The 17,164-nt window shown below is 28.7% G+C and overlaps 1 protein-coding gene across 1 annotated transcript; it reads left to right on the top strand.

The window, feature by feature from the left end:
* The first annotated feature begins 3,701 nt into the window (after window positions 1-3,701).
* Window positions 3,702-5,342, top strand: LOC110646316 (protein MIZU-KUSSEI 1). Its single transcript, XM_021799717.2, has one exon. The coding sequence runs from the start codon at window positions 4,107-4,109 to the stop codon at window positions 4,896-4,898; it is 792 nt and encodes a 263-aa protein (XP_021655409.2). The 5' UTR covers window positions 3,702-4,106; the 3' UTR covers window positions 4,899-5,342.
* Window positions 5,343-17,164: the final 11,822 nt, after the last annotated feature.

Here is a 17,164-nt window from a genome sequence, read left to right as displayed (position 1 = left end):
TGTCAGGTTAGCCGGGACAGCCTTCTTCCTCCGCCCAGCCGCCTCAGTGACCATCGTCAAGTCTGTGAGTAGAATATTAATTTTAATTGTAATTTTGATATTATTATATGTTCAAGCATGCCCATGCATCACTTATATGCATATATTTATGTAGTTAAACTCTAGGCACGATTTATGTTGCATTCATAACTGTTGATGTGCCATGGATGTTGTTGTGGTAATTTGGAGCAAGCAGCGTTGGCGTGCGTATGATGTGGTGTGGACTATGGATAGGACGGGGTAGTCACGGCTTGAGTAATTCGCTGGGACCCGATCCTTCGAGGGATAGTCATGGCTTGAGTAATTCGCTGGGACCCTGGATTTGGTTATTAAGTGGAAGTCCGAGCTTGAGTAATTCGCTGGCACCAGGTTGGATTTAAGAGAGCTGTATAGGGGATCAGCTCCCATATGTTATGATCGATACTACAGGGTGTGTGAGTGCTCCAAATTACCTTTTTGATGTTATGATGTGAAAATGTTGTTGATGTTGCATTTCACTCTACAGGGTGCATTAGTTTTAGATAGTTATAGGGATTATGGTTAAAAATTGATATTTTACTCTCTGAGTCGCACGCTCACTCCTGTTCAAAAATTTTTACAGGCCACAGGATGATATTTTTTTGAGGTTAACCTGCTTTCTCCCTCGCAGGTCAATTATTACTGTTTGTATAAACTTGTTAAATCTTAGAATTTCCGCATGTGTTAGAAATGTTTATTTGATTTGGGTCTGTAAACTAAATTATTATTTTGGGACTTGTAAACTTAATATGCTATGCATGTTTGATGGATTGGATGAGGGAGCTAAGCTCCCATTTATTTTTATGTTGATTAGTATGTGGAGGGTGAGCTGAGCTCCCCAAATGACTATATATTGTGTTTACAGGTCGGGTGAGTCAAAAACTCCCCGTTGAAAAGTCCATTTTATGGCCGAACTCTGTCCGTTTTTTTTTCTTGAAATTGGGCCCAAATAGGCCTTAGAATTGGGTAAATGAACAGCTAGGCTTACTACGGGCCTCGGGGGCTTTAGGCTGGCCCAGGTCCTAGTGCCGGTCCGGCCCATAGGTTGGGTCGTGACATAAATATTAAGCGATCACATTTTCACAAAAAGGAGAAAAAAAAAAGAAAAATATTATGTTGTCTCCAAAATCGATCTGATTAAACTAAAAAATTTGAAAATAAAAATCGAACCGAACTAAATTTCTACAAAAACTGAACCGAATTTCCATATTAATTCTGTTCGGTCGGTTATTTCAATTTAAACTGAATAATGGTCACTTCTTATCTAATTGATTAGTTGATAAAATTGATTATGATTTAATTTATCACACATCATAGTTACTTTATTTATGATATAATTAATTATGATCTAATGGATTAATTGATAAAATATTCGATAATAATTTATTATTATGTAATTGATCATAATAAATTGATTTATGATTAATTCATTATGATATATTTGATTAATTGATAAAATACTTGATAGTATTTGATTATGTTCTATTTGATTATCGTTACTTGATTTAAGATCTAATTGATTAATAGTTACTTAATTAATTAATTTATTTGTTAATAGTTATTTAAATTGATATAATTAGTTATGGTATAATTAATCATAGTTACTTGATTTATGATCTACTTGATTAATTAATAAATACGCGATAGTAATTGATTATGATGTAATTAATTATAATTACTTGATTAATTGATCTAATTGTTAATAGTTACTTTGTTAATTAATCTAATTTTTAATAGTTATTTAATTAATTGATCTAATTGATTATAATGTAATTAATTATAATTACTTGATTTATAATCTACTTAATTAATAGTTATTTAATTAATTGATCTAATTATTCATAGTTACTTGATTTATTCTCTTATTGATTAGACTATATGATTTTTATAAGAGAGAAGAAAAAAAAATGAAACTATTATTTTGTCTCCAAAACCAAATAAACTAAAATTGAAATTTTCAAAAATAAAACTAAATCGAATCAATTTTTATAAAATTTGAATCGAAATCAATTGTCATTAGTTAAATTTTTGGTATGATTAGGTATGATTAGTTAAATTTTTAATAGGTTATCATTAGGTAAGAAATTAACAGAGTTATTGATTAATTATAAATTTAATTATATGTAATTAATTAAGCGATTGTTGTGAGCTTATTAATCAAAGAAGACCAGGGCTATCATTAGGTAGATTTTAAAAAGAAATAATTTAAAAAAAATAAATTTAAAGCTTCAATATTATAAGGATAAAATAGGGGTTTCACATCATTTGTTCATTTTTCTGTTAGCACATTTTTATACGCCAAGTTAAATCCTTTAATTAATTTGTTTATTATCAAGAATTTTTGACCTGTATTAAAAAGATAAGTTAACACCGAGGGAACTGATAAATAATGAATGATCATGGAGGGTTCTGGTGCATCTAAAACCTACTATTATAGATTTCACTAGTTGGTGGCTATAGATCACGGTGGTTGATCTGTGGCTTTGAAGAAATTTTTTATGTATTTCCATGTGGATCCATGGTCTAATCAGGCTTCCTGAAAATTCAACAGGATTTGACTTTGTAGGGTATTCTGCAGCACATGTGGGGCATATGCAGGGCCTGGAGGTAGACAAAATTCTCATATTGGCTCAATCTGGACCTAGGGATCTATAATCTATTATATACTGAAATTCAACATACCTAGAGATAATAATTGAAGGCGGTGGCCACCCCATCTAGCTAAATCTCTGTTATAGAGAGAAGTTTATTGGCTCAACGGCTGTAGCATCATGACAAGATCACTTAAATGCTTAATAATGCTCTGGGCGTGTGAGCTTAATCATCATGTGAGAGCACTTGGTGAATTCTTGTTGGGCCTTTTATTATAGTTTGCATTTGTTAAGTGATCTTTCGGGACTTCCATTTATTTTTCTTATATAGTCTAACCAAACACAGCTCTGAATTCAGAAGCTTCTGTCTAACCATAAATCACTCCTCGTTTCTCATTAGCGGCAGCTATCAGACTTATCATTCTCTAAGCCTATTATTTGGAAACTTTATTAGAAAGGAAAGAAAATAAAAAAAAATAAAAATTATATAAAAATTATTTTTTCTTTTTATTTAGATATTAAAAAAATAAAGGGAAAAAAATTATTTTTTAAATAATAAAATATTTAATTATTTATTTTAAATTAAAATAAATAATTATAAACATAAAAAAATAATTTTATTTATTTTTTTAAATAAAAAATAAATAGTAACATTCATTTATTATAATTCTTTTTTATTTTTAATCATTTTTAATTTTTTCTCATTTCAAAAATAATATTTTTATTTTTTTTATAATTTTTCTTCTTTTTTTTTTATTTTCCTCAAATTTAATTAAACATAGCCTACAGCCCAAAAAGACACATGTAATAATACAGTAAAAGAAAGATTAAGAGGATCCAGAACACTAGGGTGGCTGATGGTGGCTCATGGGTAGCTGTGCATTGGTGCTTTTGGTGCACGCAGCGGTGTTAGTGTAGGTGTTGGTGGGGGCGGTAGCTAAGGGGAGCATGAAAGGACTAAAGAGAAATGTTGTGTTAGGATGGTCCTGGTGGGTACGGTTGGTGTAGCCTTACCTGCTATTAACCGTTTCCAATGCAAGTCAAGAGCAATCAGTCAAGCAAAAGTCTCTCTCTCTCTCTCTCTGTGTCCAGTCATCTCCTTGTTTCCAGCTTCAGCCCCCACGCATTGATTAAGAAACAACACAAGCCGTTGTCCCCTCTCAGATTCCACTGTTGATCCATTCCCGTTTTCGAAATCTCCTCCCTTGTCTGCTTCCACCTTCCTCTTTTCTCTTTGTTTATTGTCTTTAAGCTCCACAATTCTTTGTTTCCTGTTAAGTTAGGTGGGCTGTGCACCTTCCTTCTGTCAGGATTCTCTTTGCTTGGCCCCCTTCTGCTGACAAAAAGCCTATAGGAGCAAAAGAATCAAATCACCCACCACATAACCACTATATAGAGGGAAACATAACCGAAGTCTATTATCTTTCAAGAATTTTCCCTCATTAGCCTCCCCTCAAGATGAAGGCAATAATGGCCAAGACCCCTCATGACTCTTCTTTCTCTTTCTCCAGGAGATATTTCAACTGGAGAAAAAAAGTTGTTGAAGAAGATGATGATGAAGAAATCTTAACTTTCAACTCTTCCTCACATTTCTTCTGTGGGGAGGAGTTGAAAGACGAGCAACTTGGAATCACACTGCCCTCTGTAGGGGTGCCTCCTGCAGTTCGCGCACCTAGGAAAAAGCTTCCTATTGTAGCAGTTTCTAAGGTGCTATCTGCTCTTACTGTCTTCAGCAAGGGCCGGCCAACCTATCATTCCGGCGTAGGAACCAGATTGATAGGTACCCTTTTTGGGTATCGTCGCGGCCACGTCCATTTTGCATTTCAAGAGGATGCCAAACTGAATCCAGCTTTCTTGATTGAACTGGCAATGCCAACTAGTGTATTAGTTCGAGAAATGGCTTCTGGGTTAGTTAGAATTGCTTTAGAGTGCGAAAAGAAGCCGCAGAAAAAGGCAGGGAAGTTGCTGGAGGAGCCTCTGTGGAGGACTTATTGCAATGGCAAGAAATGTGGGTATGCAGTGAGGCGTGACTGTGGTCCTGAAGTGTGGAAGGTTTTGAAGGCAGTGGAGCCAATTTCTATGGGTGCTGGTGTGCTGCCAGGGAATGAAGTAGGGTCCGAAGGGGAACTCATGTACATGAGAGCCAGGTTTGAGAGAGTTGTTGGGTCAAAAGACTCGGAAGCATTTTACATGATGAATCCTGATGGGGCTGGAGGTCCTGAACTGAGTGTTTACTTGCTTAGAGTTTAGGTTTATGGTCCCTGTAGTGGGTAGCATACTAGCATCTGCAATCCATCCATTTCACCGGTGCTTTTTTTTTTTCCCTTGCTTTCTGATGTTTTTGCAGTCTTTAGCCGTTCAGCCAAGCTTTAAAAAAGAAAGCGTATGGAGGTAATGAGGGTCATTCTCCATGTGGCTTAAGCTGTTTTTTGACTTCGTTTTGGGAGGGCCAAGTGTGGGATTAGTAGTTTGTATCATGCTTAGTATTCTCTAGGTAATATGAGGTGAAGCAGTAATATAATATGGAATGGCAGATGGGTGTGGGGTATATTTATGTATAGTGTTTTGTCAACTCTTTTTCCATTCTTTGATGGGTGGGAATGGTTTTGCCTTCATGAAATCTATGTTATTCCACTTTTGGACAATTGCTCTTGGCTAAGATGAAATTGCAGTTATACACACTTTTGGTTTGCATTTAAGGTCCCAACTATTTTATGATGGTAAGATGCATTTATCTAATTTGTAAGCAATTTGAATTCAAGAAAGAGATGCGATTATAAATTTGGCCGTAAATTATCTATCGTTTTATGCGTATTTTTGGTTAATCCATAGAATTTTACAGAGATTTAACCAAAAAACTCCATTGGAATTCTATATGTTCAACGATAATTTTATTTAGTTTCTCACATTTGCAAAGGATTTTAGCCTTTCCCTAATTACAGAAGGGCAAGTTCAGAATTCGGCTTTTCATTATTTAATAGCTTCTTTTTAAACTTCTGTCAAGTTCAAATCAAATCCATAGGGTTGCGAGTTTTGAGCCCTACAAGGAAGAAATCTGATTTAAAAAAAAAAAAAAAACTCTAATCTAGTTAGTAGTGCACCAACTCATTACTATTTTCTTTAATTTTATGTGATTAAATCGAAAAGAAAACAGTGTATTTGCATTGAAAGTAGCACATAATTTTGGATGGAGAAAAAGAATAACCCCATTAAAATAATAAGATAGAACACGACCAAATATAGAAGCCCCCAAACCAACCCACAGCTCTCCTGGCCCATAAACTATGAGGCCCAAAGCCTGAAAAACCCTAAGAGGGAGAGACCTTACTCCAAAGGATGCACGTCGGAGAGCCCATCTGAGGCCAGAAGATAACCCCATCATAAGCCGTCGTCTCGCCAACGCGAAGAGAGGGAACAAGCTTCGGTGCTCGGCAATTGGGCGAAGGCAATCACAGTTGGGGCTCACGCTAAGTAAGATATTCAAATTTCAATTTAATTAATAATTTTAATATTTAAATTCAATTAATAATTTTAATACCCAATTTGTTATTAATTAAAATTTATTTAAACTATCTAGCTCTAAACTTTTCTTAAATCTAATTATCATTATTCTAATATTATTTAAATTCTTTTATTTTTCATATTTTAATTACTAAATTATATAAAATATGTCAATAAATTATATTTTTAAATTTCAATAATTCTATAAAATATTTAAATTTTATTTATCTAAAATACAATATATATATTATGTTTAATTATTTATTATGAAAACGTGTTTAAATAATAAATACTTAATGCATAAATTCTAAATCTAATATAAATATTAAATATTAAATTTAAAATTTTCTCAAATCTTATTATATTTTTTAAGAACCCATCCTGGCATAGTTTGCCTCAAAATCTTATCACACTCGAATCGAATCTAGTGATAAAACCAACCCAAACCTAATAGAACGAACTCAGGTCACTTTGATCTTTGCCCATAACTGAGCCTAGCACACCGCAAGGAGATCGCCCTGCAAACTTGACACTAACTAGATTAAGTTGGAGCGCAGCACGACGTCATTCTTATTAAACGGAAGCTTAGCACGGCATAAGTTCAACAGACCCAAGCTCGCGTAATAGGGACACAAGGACAATGCGGAGCAAGAATAACGCTAACACAAGACAAATTGGTTGGTACAAATAGTGAGTATTACGGGGCCGTACAAGTAAGGAAGCATGATACTGTTTTTGAACTGCAAGGAAGCATGATACTCGGGATTCACCACTAGAGTCCCTAAAATGACGTCAATAGTCACTATAAATAGGTAAAAACACATCTATCTAGGTACGCTTTATATTATCTAAGCCAATTTTCATCGTTTCATTATTCTCAATTCACTCTTTAACACTCTGTTGGAGAAATTTTTTAACTTTGTTTGGAATGGGAAACAGGGGAGAGGAAGGAAAATAATAAGAAAAAAATAAAGTTGGCAAGATGTTTTTTCTTGTTTGAAAAGAAGAAGGAAAATAAGAAGGTAAAGGAAAATTTATCCTATTTTTTTTAGTTATTTTCTCTCTAATTTAAAGAGAAAATAAGAAATTAAAAAATTAAAGTAGTTTATTTTGTCATTTTTTATTTTTCATCTTCTATTTTTTTTATTTATCCAAACACGAGAAGTGAAAATAAGTGATGAAAAATAAGAAAATATTTCCTTCATTTATTTTCTTTTCTCTCTAATTGTTTATCCAAACATAGTAACGTTTGGATAAATTTTAAGAGATGAAGGAAAATAAAATAAAAAAATATTTTTTATTTTTTATTCTTTTATTTTTCTTCCTTGCGTTTAGATGAGTAGAAAATAAAGGAAAGAAAGTAAAAGTTGACACTAAAATCTAGTTTTTTTTTTCTTTGATTTTTTATTTTCTCTCTAATTTAGAGAGAAAATAATTGAGGAAAATAAGAATTATTTTCCTCCCATCCTTTATTTTCCTTCTCTTATCCAAACAATGAAAATGTCTTATCAAAATTATTTTTCTCAATTTATTTTCCTTCCTCTCCCTTTTTCACTTATCAAAACATTGTGTCAGGGGGAAGGGGGGTTTAGGGAAGAAAAATAAAGAGTGAAAAATGAAGAATATATATATATTTTTTTGTTATTTTCTTTCCTCTTGTTTAGATAAAAGGGAAGAAAATAAAGTAATTAAAGAAAAATATGATAAATTTACAATTTTAGTTTATGTATTTAAAAAAAAAACTTTAGAAAATGATAATTTTATAATTTTAATTTATAATCCCACATTTTTATTATTTTCTCTCCAAATTAAAAAAAAAAAAATAAAGAGAAAATAAGAATTATTTTCCCTAATTCTCTTATTTTCCTTTCATTTTCAAACAAAGAAAAGCATCAATCTCAATTTATTTTCCCTTATTTATTTTCTTTCCTCTCTCCTTTCCTCTTATCCTCCCATCCAAACAGGGTTAAGTGTCCAAGATGATTACCACTAAGCCGCCAACTTCATTCTCTCTTTGTGCAATTCACTAAAAAATCATTAAGCAACCAATAGGAGGGTTGTGCCCTATACTTGTTGACTTTATGATCTTTTTATGAACTTTATCAGATAACATCCAATGTTAAATCTTTTATCAAAGCAAAGATCAACATTTTGTAGAAAAATAAAATTATCTCAACAACAAAACGCACATAATAACTCAAAATGAGAGAAAATAGTATAAAAATTTAAAATTTACTAATAAAGACAAATAGGAGGATTTATTCACTCAAAATTTATTAACGATATAAATTTAAGAAGAAATATCCAAAATCTATTTTAAATAGTCACAAATCTAAGAGCTATTAAAAAAAATGAAGAAAAAGAAGACGAGTTGCCACGGGTGAAAATACTCGCTGATGATCATCCAAAGAGGAGATCAAAGAAAAAAAGTAAGAAAAGATGAAAAAGATAGGACTAGGAGAGAAAAGGTCTCTAATGAGAAGACAGAGCCTCTCCCTCTGAAAATTATCAAATGTATTCTTCTGGCAAAGGAAAGGAGCTTTACGGTCTTCCAACTTTTACCCAACAGGGAGCAGTTTTCTGTGCATTAATTGCTGCTTAAAATTTGTAAGCCTTGGGCAGCTTAACTTCCTTTGTTAGAATAGATAGCCTGATGCCTTAATGATGTACAGTTTGCCAATATGCCTTAAGATTTTGCAACATGAAAGGCGCAATAAGTTAATGATACATTCTTTTGATGCTACACATCATATTATATTTGATGTGATCAGTTGAAAATCTTTTTTTTATAATGCTTTTTTCAATCAACGTGTCCATTTAATTTCAAATAATAATATTAAATTTATTTTTTATAATCTTGTATTTAGATGAAAAATTTTAAAATTTGAGATTTAAATTTAATAAAAATATATATTTTATTAATTACTTAAAATTAAACTTATAAATATGTTAAACATTTTATTTGAGTGTGAAATAATTTATAAAATGATATTATTTCAAATTTGTTTTAAATAAAACTCTTATTAAGTAGATTAATAATATTTAAATTTCATAATCTATCAATAATTATACTAAAATTAAATTTAAATTCCTTATTTTAAATTTTAATATTTAAAAATAATATGATTTTTTTTTATATAATTAACTCTAATTTAAATTTAAAATTTCATAGCTATGAAAACGATAACTACCTTATGTATTAAAAATGATTGGTGTTTTCTATAATATCGTCTTTGTTGCCCACATGCTCTCCCTGAATTCCTCTCAATTTGTTTCCAATCTGACAAGTCAATGGAGGAAAAACCATCTTATTCACAACGAAGCTGAATAACAATAGAACTCCGATTGCGAAATATAGCTGTAAATTTCAAAGGGAAAATTAGTATTTAGTTTTTATATTTTAATAAAATTAATTATATAATTTTATATTTTTTAAAAATATATTATTTAATTTATACATTTTATTTTATTTTTATTAAATTTTTTAGTTTTTTCATTAAACTTTTTATTAATTAATATATTTTAATGTCAATCATATTATTATTTAGTCTATTTATTTTAGTAAAATTAATTAAGTAATTCATGTATTTTGAATTATACTATTATTTAATCTTTATATTTTAGTGAAACTAATTAATTAGTCTTTATAATTTGAAAAATATAATTTAAATCTTATATTTTAAAAAATATAATATTTTAAAAAATATATTCTTAAATGAAAATAGAAAATTTATTGTATGGAAATTAAATTTGAATTTATATTTAATTTTTATTTATTCAAATATTTTTATTTAATTTATTAGATATTATTTTATATTTTCTCTATTAGAAAATAATTTCTTTGTACTTGAAGATCTAGGAAAACTTAATAACCTTTTTACGTAAATAATTTGTATCATTTTCTATAAAAAAATGAAAATAAGTAGAGAATGAGGGAGAGAAAATGTGGGTATAGAAGAGAAAAAAAATAATGAAAGATACCAAATTGCAAAGACTAATATAGGGATCAGCTCACTAATTTTATTAAAATAGAAGGATTAAATAATAATTTGATTGATATGAAAATTTAAATTTATTAATTAATAAAAAAATTATCAAAAATTTATATAATTAATGGACTAAAATTAAAAAAAAAAAATTAATTAATTTTATTAAAATACATATATTAAATAATAATTTTTATATGCTTAGTGTTTACCCATATATTGCTCCTTAGATCCCTAGCTAAACTAGGGCTGTAGTCATAATCATTCAACTCTGAATTACGAAATTTACAATTGGATCAACTGGCAGGCAAGAAACTTGTTACTTGTACCTCTCTCTCTCTCTCTCTCATGTGGTTCACGAGGAACATGGTTGGCACGTAGAAAGGGAAATTAACATGCACATATTAGACAAAGTTAGCGCACAATTTGGCTTTTGTTTTTCATAATTCATGATTATGGTCTCTCTCTATGTCAATTACTTGAGGTTAATGTCAGTTCCTTTCTTTTTTTAATGTCTCACGTGAGGGACAAAGTCCACATTTCACTAATTAATCAAATCTTTTATTCTTATTATTACTACCTGGCTGTGTTTAATTTTGCACTGCCACCCAAAACTATAATTTGTTGCACATCTGCATGTCAAAAAATAAAGTCGTCAAAAATGGGATTTTTATTTTTGCATTGCATATAAATTTATTGATTATTGATGCTGCTGTGAGCCTTTGAAGTCCAATTACTATGTTAAATAAGTCTATAAAAGAAAGTCATGATGAGTTCGGTGACATTTTGACCAACCACTCTGATGCTTAAGTTAGTAATGTGTATTGAGAGTGGAAGATAATGAAAGTAAGAATTTTATAGAAATTTCAATAGCGCAAATGTACCTGATTAATGGCTACTTTTCATTTTTATAGATTAAAAGGCTAAATAACAGTTGTAGTTATTTGCATAATTTTTGAATATTAGGTTAATATCCTGAGATTCCCTCTCGAAGGTCCTACCTTATCATTGATTGGCGTTGCTAATGCTGAGTACAGCCATTGTTCAGCTTGAATGCTCAACTTATCGAGCAAATATCTTTGCCTAATTAATCTTCTTAGCTCTTTTCTGCTTTGTTTAGGTTGCTTGATCAATCTTTTGCTCGATCCAGAATGCCCAAACAATTTTCGATTTAGATTGATCTTTGCTTGTTGTAGGTTGTTCGAGCAATCTTCTACTTAGTATGACTCTTAGATCGAGCGCTGACATTTTGATTGTCACATTAGATTTTTCATTAGAGCGTTGACTATTTGATTCAATTTTGGACAGATAGTATCAGTTATTAATGGATAAAAGTCTTCTGTAGCTTTTTGTCAGGATGTTCTTAGTTGCAGTTTGTTGGGATTTAGTTTTCATATTCGATAGTATTTAGGGGTGAGCAGATTTCGGTTCAAATCAAAAAATCAAACCGAACCAAATCAATTCTGTTCAATCAGTTCGGTTTTAAAATTCAATCGATTCTGTTCCGTTTTATATTATAAAAAATTCAGTTATTTCGGTTTGATTCAATTTTAAAGAGAAAATATCGATTAAACTGAACCAAATTGAATAATAATTATATATATTTAAATCGAATCAAATCGAACCGAATCGATTTTTGAATTGATTTATTTTTATGGGGATTTTATGAATTATATTTAATTATATATATATATAATTATTAGGTTCAAACCGATGTCAACATTAGACCAAATAACTTGAAAACAAGTCTAAATTAAAAAATCAATCAAAAATCAAAACCGATCGGTTTGAACCAAACCGAATCGAAATAGAGCAATTCGATTTAATTCGATTTTTCATCCATTTCGATTCGATTTCTAAAATATGTAATTCGATTTTCATAATTTAATTCGATATGGTTCGATTCGGTTTGAATCGAATGCTCACCACTAATTGTATTGATTTAAGATTGCTTAATTATGTGGAGTGCACAAAATAAATTAACTTGAACAAGTCAAGTCCACCTGATACAATTGATTGAACATTTCAGAAAACTAAAGACGTCTTCATCTTCAGGTTATGGTATAATATATAAATTTTGGGTTTTAGAAAAAATCTGGCAACAGCTAGCTTTAGAATAGTATTGTTATTATTATTAAGCGTCTTGGTTGCCCTCAAGACTCAACTATGTTGTTGTCTGCAAGTAATAGCTCAATACATATTATAGAGAAATTATTTGGTGATTGATGAATATATATTTATATTGCAGGGTAACAATTTCCAAGTCCACAACTTTAACAATTTATTTGTCTTGTTGTGCTTACAAGTTAAAACTTCAAAGCATCCATCTTTCGCAAGGCATTGACAAAATCGTTTGCTTGGTACAGGAATTTAGACCCACATCTTTAATTGCAGAGTTTTATTGAGTATTTAAAATTAGATTGGTTAGTGAATTAGCTTATTCATCATTTTATCTCGATTAAAAAAATAAATGAAATTTTAAATTTAAAAGATTTGATATTTAATATTCACTAGATTAAGAGCAATATTCAGATAAAATTTAATCGGGAATCAGCTCCACATTACTAATCTAACTATCGTATTGATATGATTATTATATGCTACAGTAGCTAGTATTATTAATTTGCTTTGAGAACTTTGCGATCAACTTGGTGTCATGGAAATTTGCAAATGTGGCATTAATTCCGTACAATTATTGTTTATCTTATTCTTAATTAAATAAAAATTAGTTAGAAAATGAATCAAATGTTATGGTCAAAGTGACAAATATGCCTTAAGTGTGAAACATTGCAACAGTATTATATCGCAGAAATTGAATTTTGAGATCGACATGCCTTGCACGAGATTTTTTTTTTCAATATATATATATATATGACGCAAAAATTTCATTTTCATTATTAAAATTATGTTAAAATCCAAATAAAACTTAAAATGATTAATAGTTATAATACAATATAGCTGTGTATAAATAATAATTATATTTTAAAATTTTGTTTATAATAAATTAGATTTAAGTAAAAAAAAATCTAAAATTTATTAAAAAAATCTAAAATTTGTTATAGGATCCAAAAGTACCTAGTAATTTACCAAGAAAAGGAGGGTCTCGGGATTGAAAGGGAAAGCAATGTGGATGTGGGCTAGGTATGACATCAACTATAGTCTAAAATACACTCACACGTTGAATGACTTTTAGGTAACGGTTTTGGACTTCCCATCTATAGTGATGAAATTCAAAGGGGTAGATGCAAATGGTGGCTTTTATTTTGTGACCCTTCCAAAGTCTAATTTCACTAGCTAACATAGAGATCATCATCTTCTAAACATAATTTCTTATTATATACTTATAACAAATACAAAGTAAATAGAGACCAAGATCAAATTGATGAATTGCTTCAACATTGATCATTACAAATAATCAAACTTGGGCAAAAAAATTGATAAGTAGTATACAAATTACAACACTTCCTTCTGTTGGAATGAAGTAATTACTATGTGTTAAAAAAAAAAATTCTATTCAACCTAGAAAAAAAAAATGAAAAGCCCAAAAAAAAAAGTTGCTTATAGTTTGACCTCATTATCCTTCCCTGACCAAGAAAGTATCAAGAACCCAAAAACTGCTGGAAAATATATAATTAATTAATCAATTAATAAAGAGCATAAAAGGGGGATTGATTTCTCAATTTTTCACTGAGTTGTGCCTCTTGGATGGACCAGAAGGCGGTATTGGGACACCCTTGGGCAAGAAGTTGAACATCTGACTCCGATATAAGAAGCTCGTCTCGTACAATCTCCGGTGAGCAGGCTTCATATTTTCCGGTTGAATCAAGACCCTTTTGTCCAAGGTAAGAGTTAGACCAGGTTTGGCAGCGACAGTACAAGAGCTGACAACAAGGGAGAAGAAGAAAAGAAAATATATGATTTTGCAAGAACGACGTTTAGATCGAAACGAAGAAGAAGAAGAAGAAGAAGAAGCCATGGATTGGTTTTTGTTTCTTGGAAAAAGGGTAGGGTTTTAGCAAGAGAGAAAAGGGCTTGTGATAATTTTTTTTAACAGAAGAGAAGGATATATGTGTTATATATTATGCATGGGAAAGACTAAAGAGCGAGTGCAAGGAAAGTGGGGATGTAAAGGGAAGGAAACAGAGCAGCGTTTTGATTTTTGGGTTCGCATGTCAACGCTTTAAGATGAATATCATCTAAATATTTGGTGCTGGCATAGACTTTATATCCTCAATAGATAATTTATGTTTTTTTTTTTTACTTTCTTTTTAACTATTTACTATGAAATACATTCTCTTGTCAATTTTCACCTTTTAAAAGAGTGTTTGATTTTCAGTTAAAAAAAATTGTTTGATTTGATCATTTATTTTTAATTTTTGATTTAAACAGTCTGTTTCGAAATTAAAAATTTTCTAAAAATTAATTTAATTGTTTTTTTTATTAATTTCATATTTGACAAGAATAGCAAGTAAAAGACATTCAAATCTTTTAACTTAAAAAGAAAAGTTAATTTTAAGAGAAAATATCAATCAAGCAATAATTATATTATTGTGTGGGAATGTAATTGAATTTTTTTTATTACATATGATTTATTGTAAAAAGGAAGTTAAAATGTATTTTCAATTTATAAGTAAATTTAAAAATAAACAATTGACTATTTATAAAATTATTTAAAATTAACTTCTAATTAGTTTAAGTGTTGAGTTATAAGATGTTTAAAAATAAGTAAACATCTTATTATAAAAAAGAAAGTTAAAATATATTTTTAATTTATAAGTCAATTTAAAAAAAACTAATTGACTATTTTGCAAAATTATTTAAAATTAACTTCTAATTAATTTAAGTATTTAGTTAAAAATTATTTAAAAGTAACTTAATATATTAAAATGATTTTAAAATATGTAATTGAATAATGCATTTATTAAACTAAGGCACTATTGATATTTTTATAGGTTATTTAAATAATATAATCTTTTACTTGATTAAATAATTATATTTAAATAAGAAATAAATAATAAAAAATAATATATATACCTATAACTTTTTAGGCATTTTAAGTAATTTTTTTTAGTTTATAAATTAAATTAAATATTAATTTATTTATAATTATTTATTTATAAATAAATTTAATTGACTTATAAATCAAAATATCCTTTAAAAATAAGTTTTTTTTAAAATAATTTTAATAACACACTTTTTCACGTCAGCTTAATGCAATATTAAAGTGTTTTCCATGAATCCTTATCGATAAGAAAGATAAGTCTTCATCCTTATCAAGTATATTAATCTTGTTGGGTATTTTTTTTATTTTACAAATTTTTATTTATTTTTTATTTGTATTAAAAAAAAACTCACCTTTACATTTATTTTACTTATGCATAGAGAGATTGCACTTGTATAAAGGAACCATCACAATATTTTCTCATTATATATTGGATACGTATACTTAAAAATAATTTAATTTAATCTTATGATAAGTGGAACAGAAATTCATGACTATGATTATATATATATATATATAACCCTTACTAAATTTGATACATTTTCATATGAATTCTGTATTCACTTCTTGCAAGTAGTCATACATAAGTTAATTAATTATATCATATAATTAATGATTTTACTATATGCATTTAATTTCTCCCATCAACAACATATATATATTCTATATTATCTAAAAACTCATTTGTCAAACTCTATATGTAGCCATTTGGGCTCTCTAAAATCACCATTGTCATCACAATCATCCCATTTTTAAATAGGGAATTAATTAACAAATATGTATGATTTTATTTTATTAATTAGTGCAATTATTTTTTTATTTGTTTAAATTTCGATGGTTGAATTTTTAATAAGGGGATCTTTTGCGTGTGAAGCTTTACTAAGAAAACAAGCTTAATTGGGGTCCACTAATCCCTGCTTAAAATTCAATCTGACATTGATAGACACCTGCATTTGGAATAAAATCTCAGTGTTAATTTATTTCTCATACCATAGTTTGTTCTCTAATTATAATGATTAATGAATGTTATTAAAGCAATAAGTAATTTAATTTATACTCTGTTTGTTTTGAGGGAAATAAGAGGATATGCGAAGAAAATAAATGACATTAGACTTACTTCTTTTGGTTGAGTATTTATAGAGGGAGAGAAATGGAAGGAAATCAATGAAAGAGGAATTTCTCAATTTTCCTTTAAATTCATAAAATATTTCCTTCCGTTTTAATAATAAAGGTATATTCAACTCAAACAATGCAATGAAAATTTAATTTTAATTTCTTTTTCTATATCTTTATATTTTTAAATTTGAGATATTTAAGTTCGATACGCTCCACTGTTTGATGTAAAGATTAATTATAATTTAATAGCTAAATATTAATGACTAGGAGCTAATTAGTCTATTTTTAACAAATAAAAAACTAAAATTTAATAATTAATATCTCATTAGATTAAAACAAAACAAACTATTAATTAGCCTGTAGATACGCGGGAAAAAATGATAAATTATATAAATAGTACTTCAACTTAAAAATATGTAAATATAAATTTAAATAAAATAAATTTTTTTTGTGACCTTTAATAGTCAATTTTAAGTTATTTTCTCTTTGTTAATTTAACATTCATATGAGAAAGGATTTTATAATAAATTTCTTTCTAGTTTCTTTTTTCTGTTCTCTCTATTCATAGCTCTCATGATTCAAATTGCATAAATTAATATTTCAGTAATCCAAAATCTATTTACTTTGAAGCTGCTAATATATATATATATTTTTAATTTGATAAATATCACATCATCAAAAAGTAATTTAGACGCTCATTACTAAAAATCATAAAAATTTTATATTATTTAAATTAAAAATTAAGAAAATTTTATATTATAATTTAAAATTTAAATATTTTACTAATATATATTTCTAAGTAGATGTACCATCCATATAATTTATCGGAAAAAAGTATGAAAACTAATAACCCATAACACATGGTGAAGACTTTGAACAGAGCATAATGTGTTGAACTTTAGAAAAAATTA

The sequence above is a fragment of the Hevea brasiliensis genome, chromosome 13 (genome assembly GCF_030052815.1).
Source record: "Hevea brasiliensis isolate MT/VB/25A 57/8 chromosome 13, ASM3005281v1, whole genome shotgun sequence".
Lineage (NCBI taxonomy): Eukaryota > Viridiplantae > Streptophyta > Magnoliopsida > Malpighiales > Euphorbiaceae > Hevea > Hevea brasiliensis.
Note: the sequence above shows the minus strand (reverse complement) of the source record. Positions and strands in the feature narration are given on the sequence as shown.

Excerpts from the sequence above, each read along its gene's own strand:
- LOC110646316 (XM_021799717.2), top strand. The coding sequence starts at position 4,107 with ATGAAGGCAATAATGGCCAAGACCCCTCATGACTCTTCTTTCTCTTTC.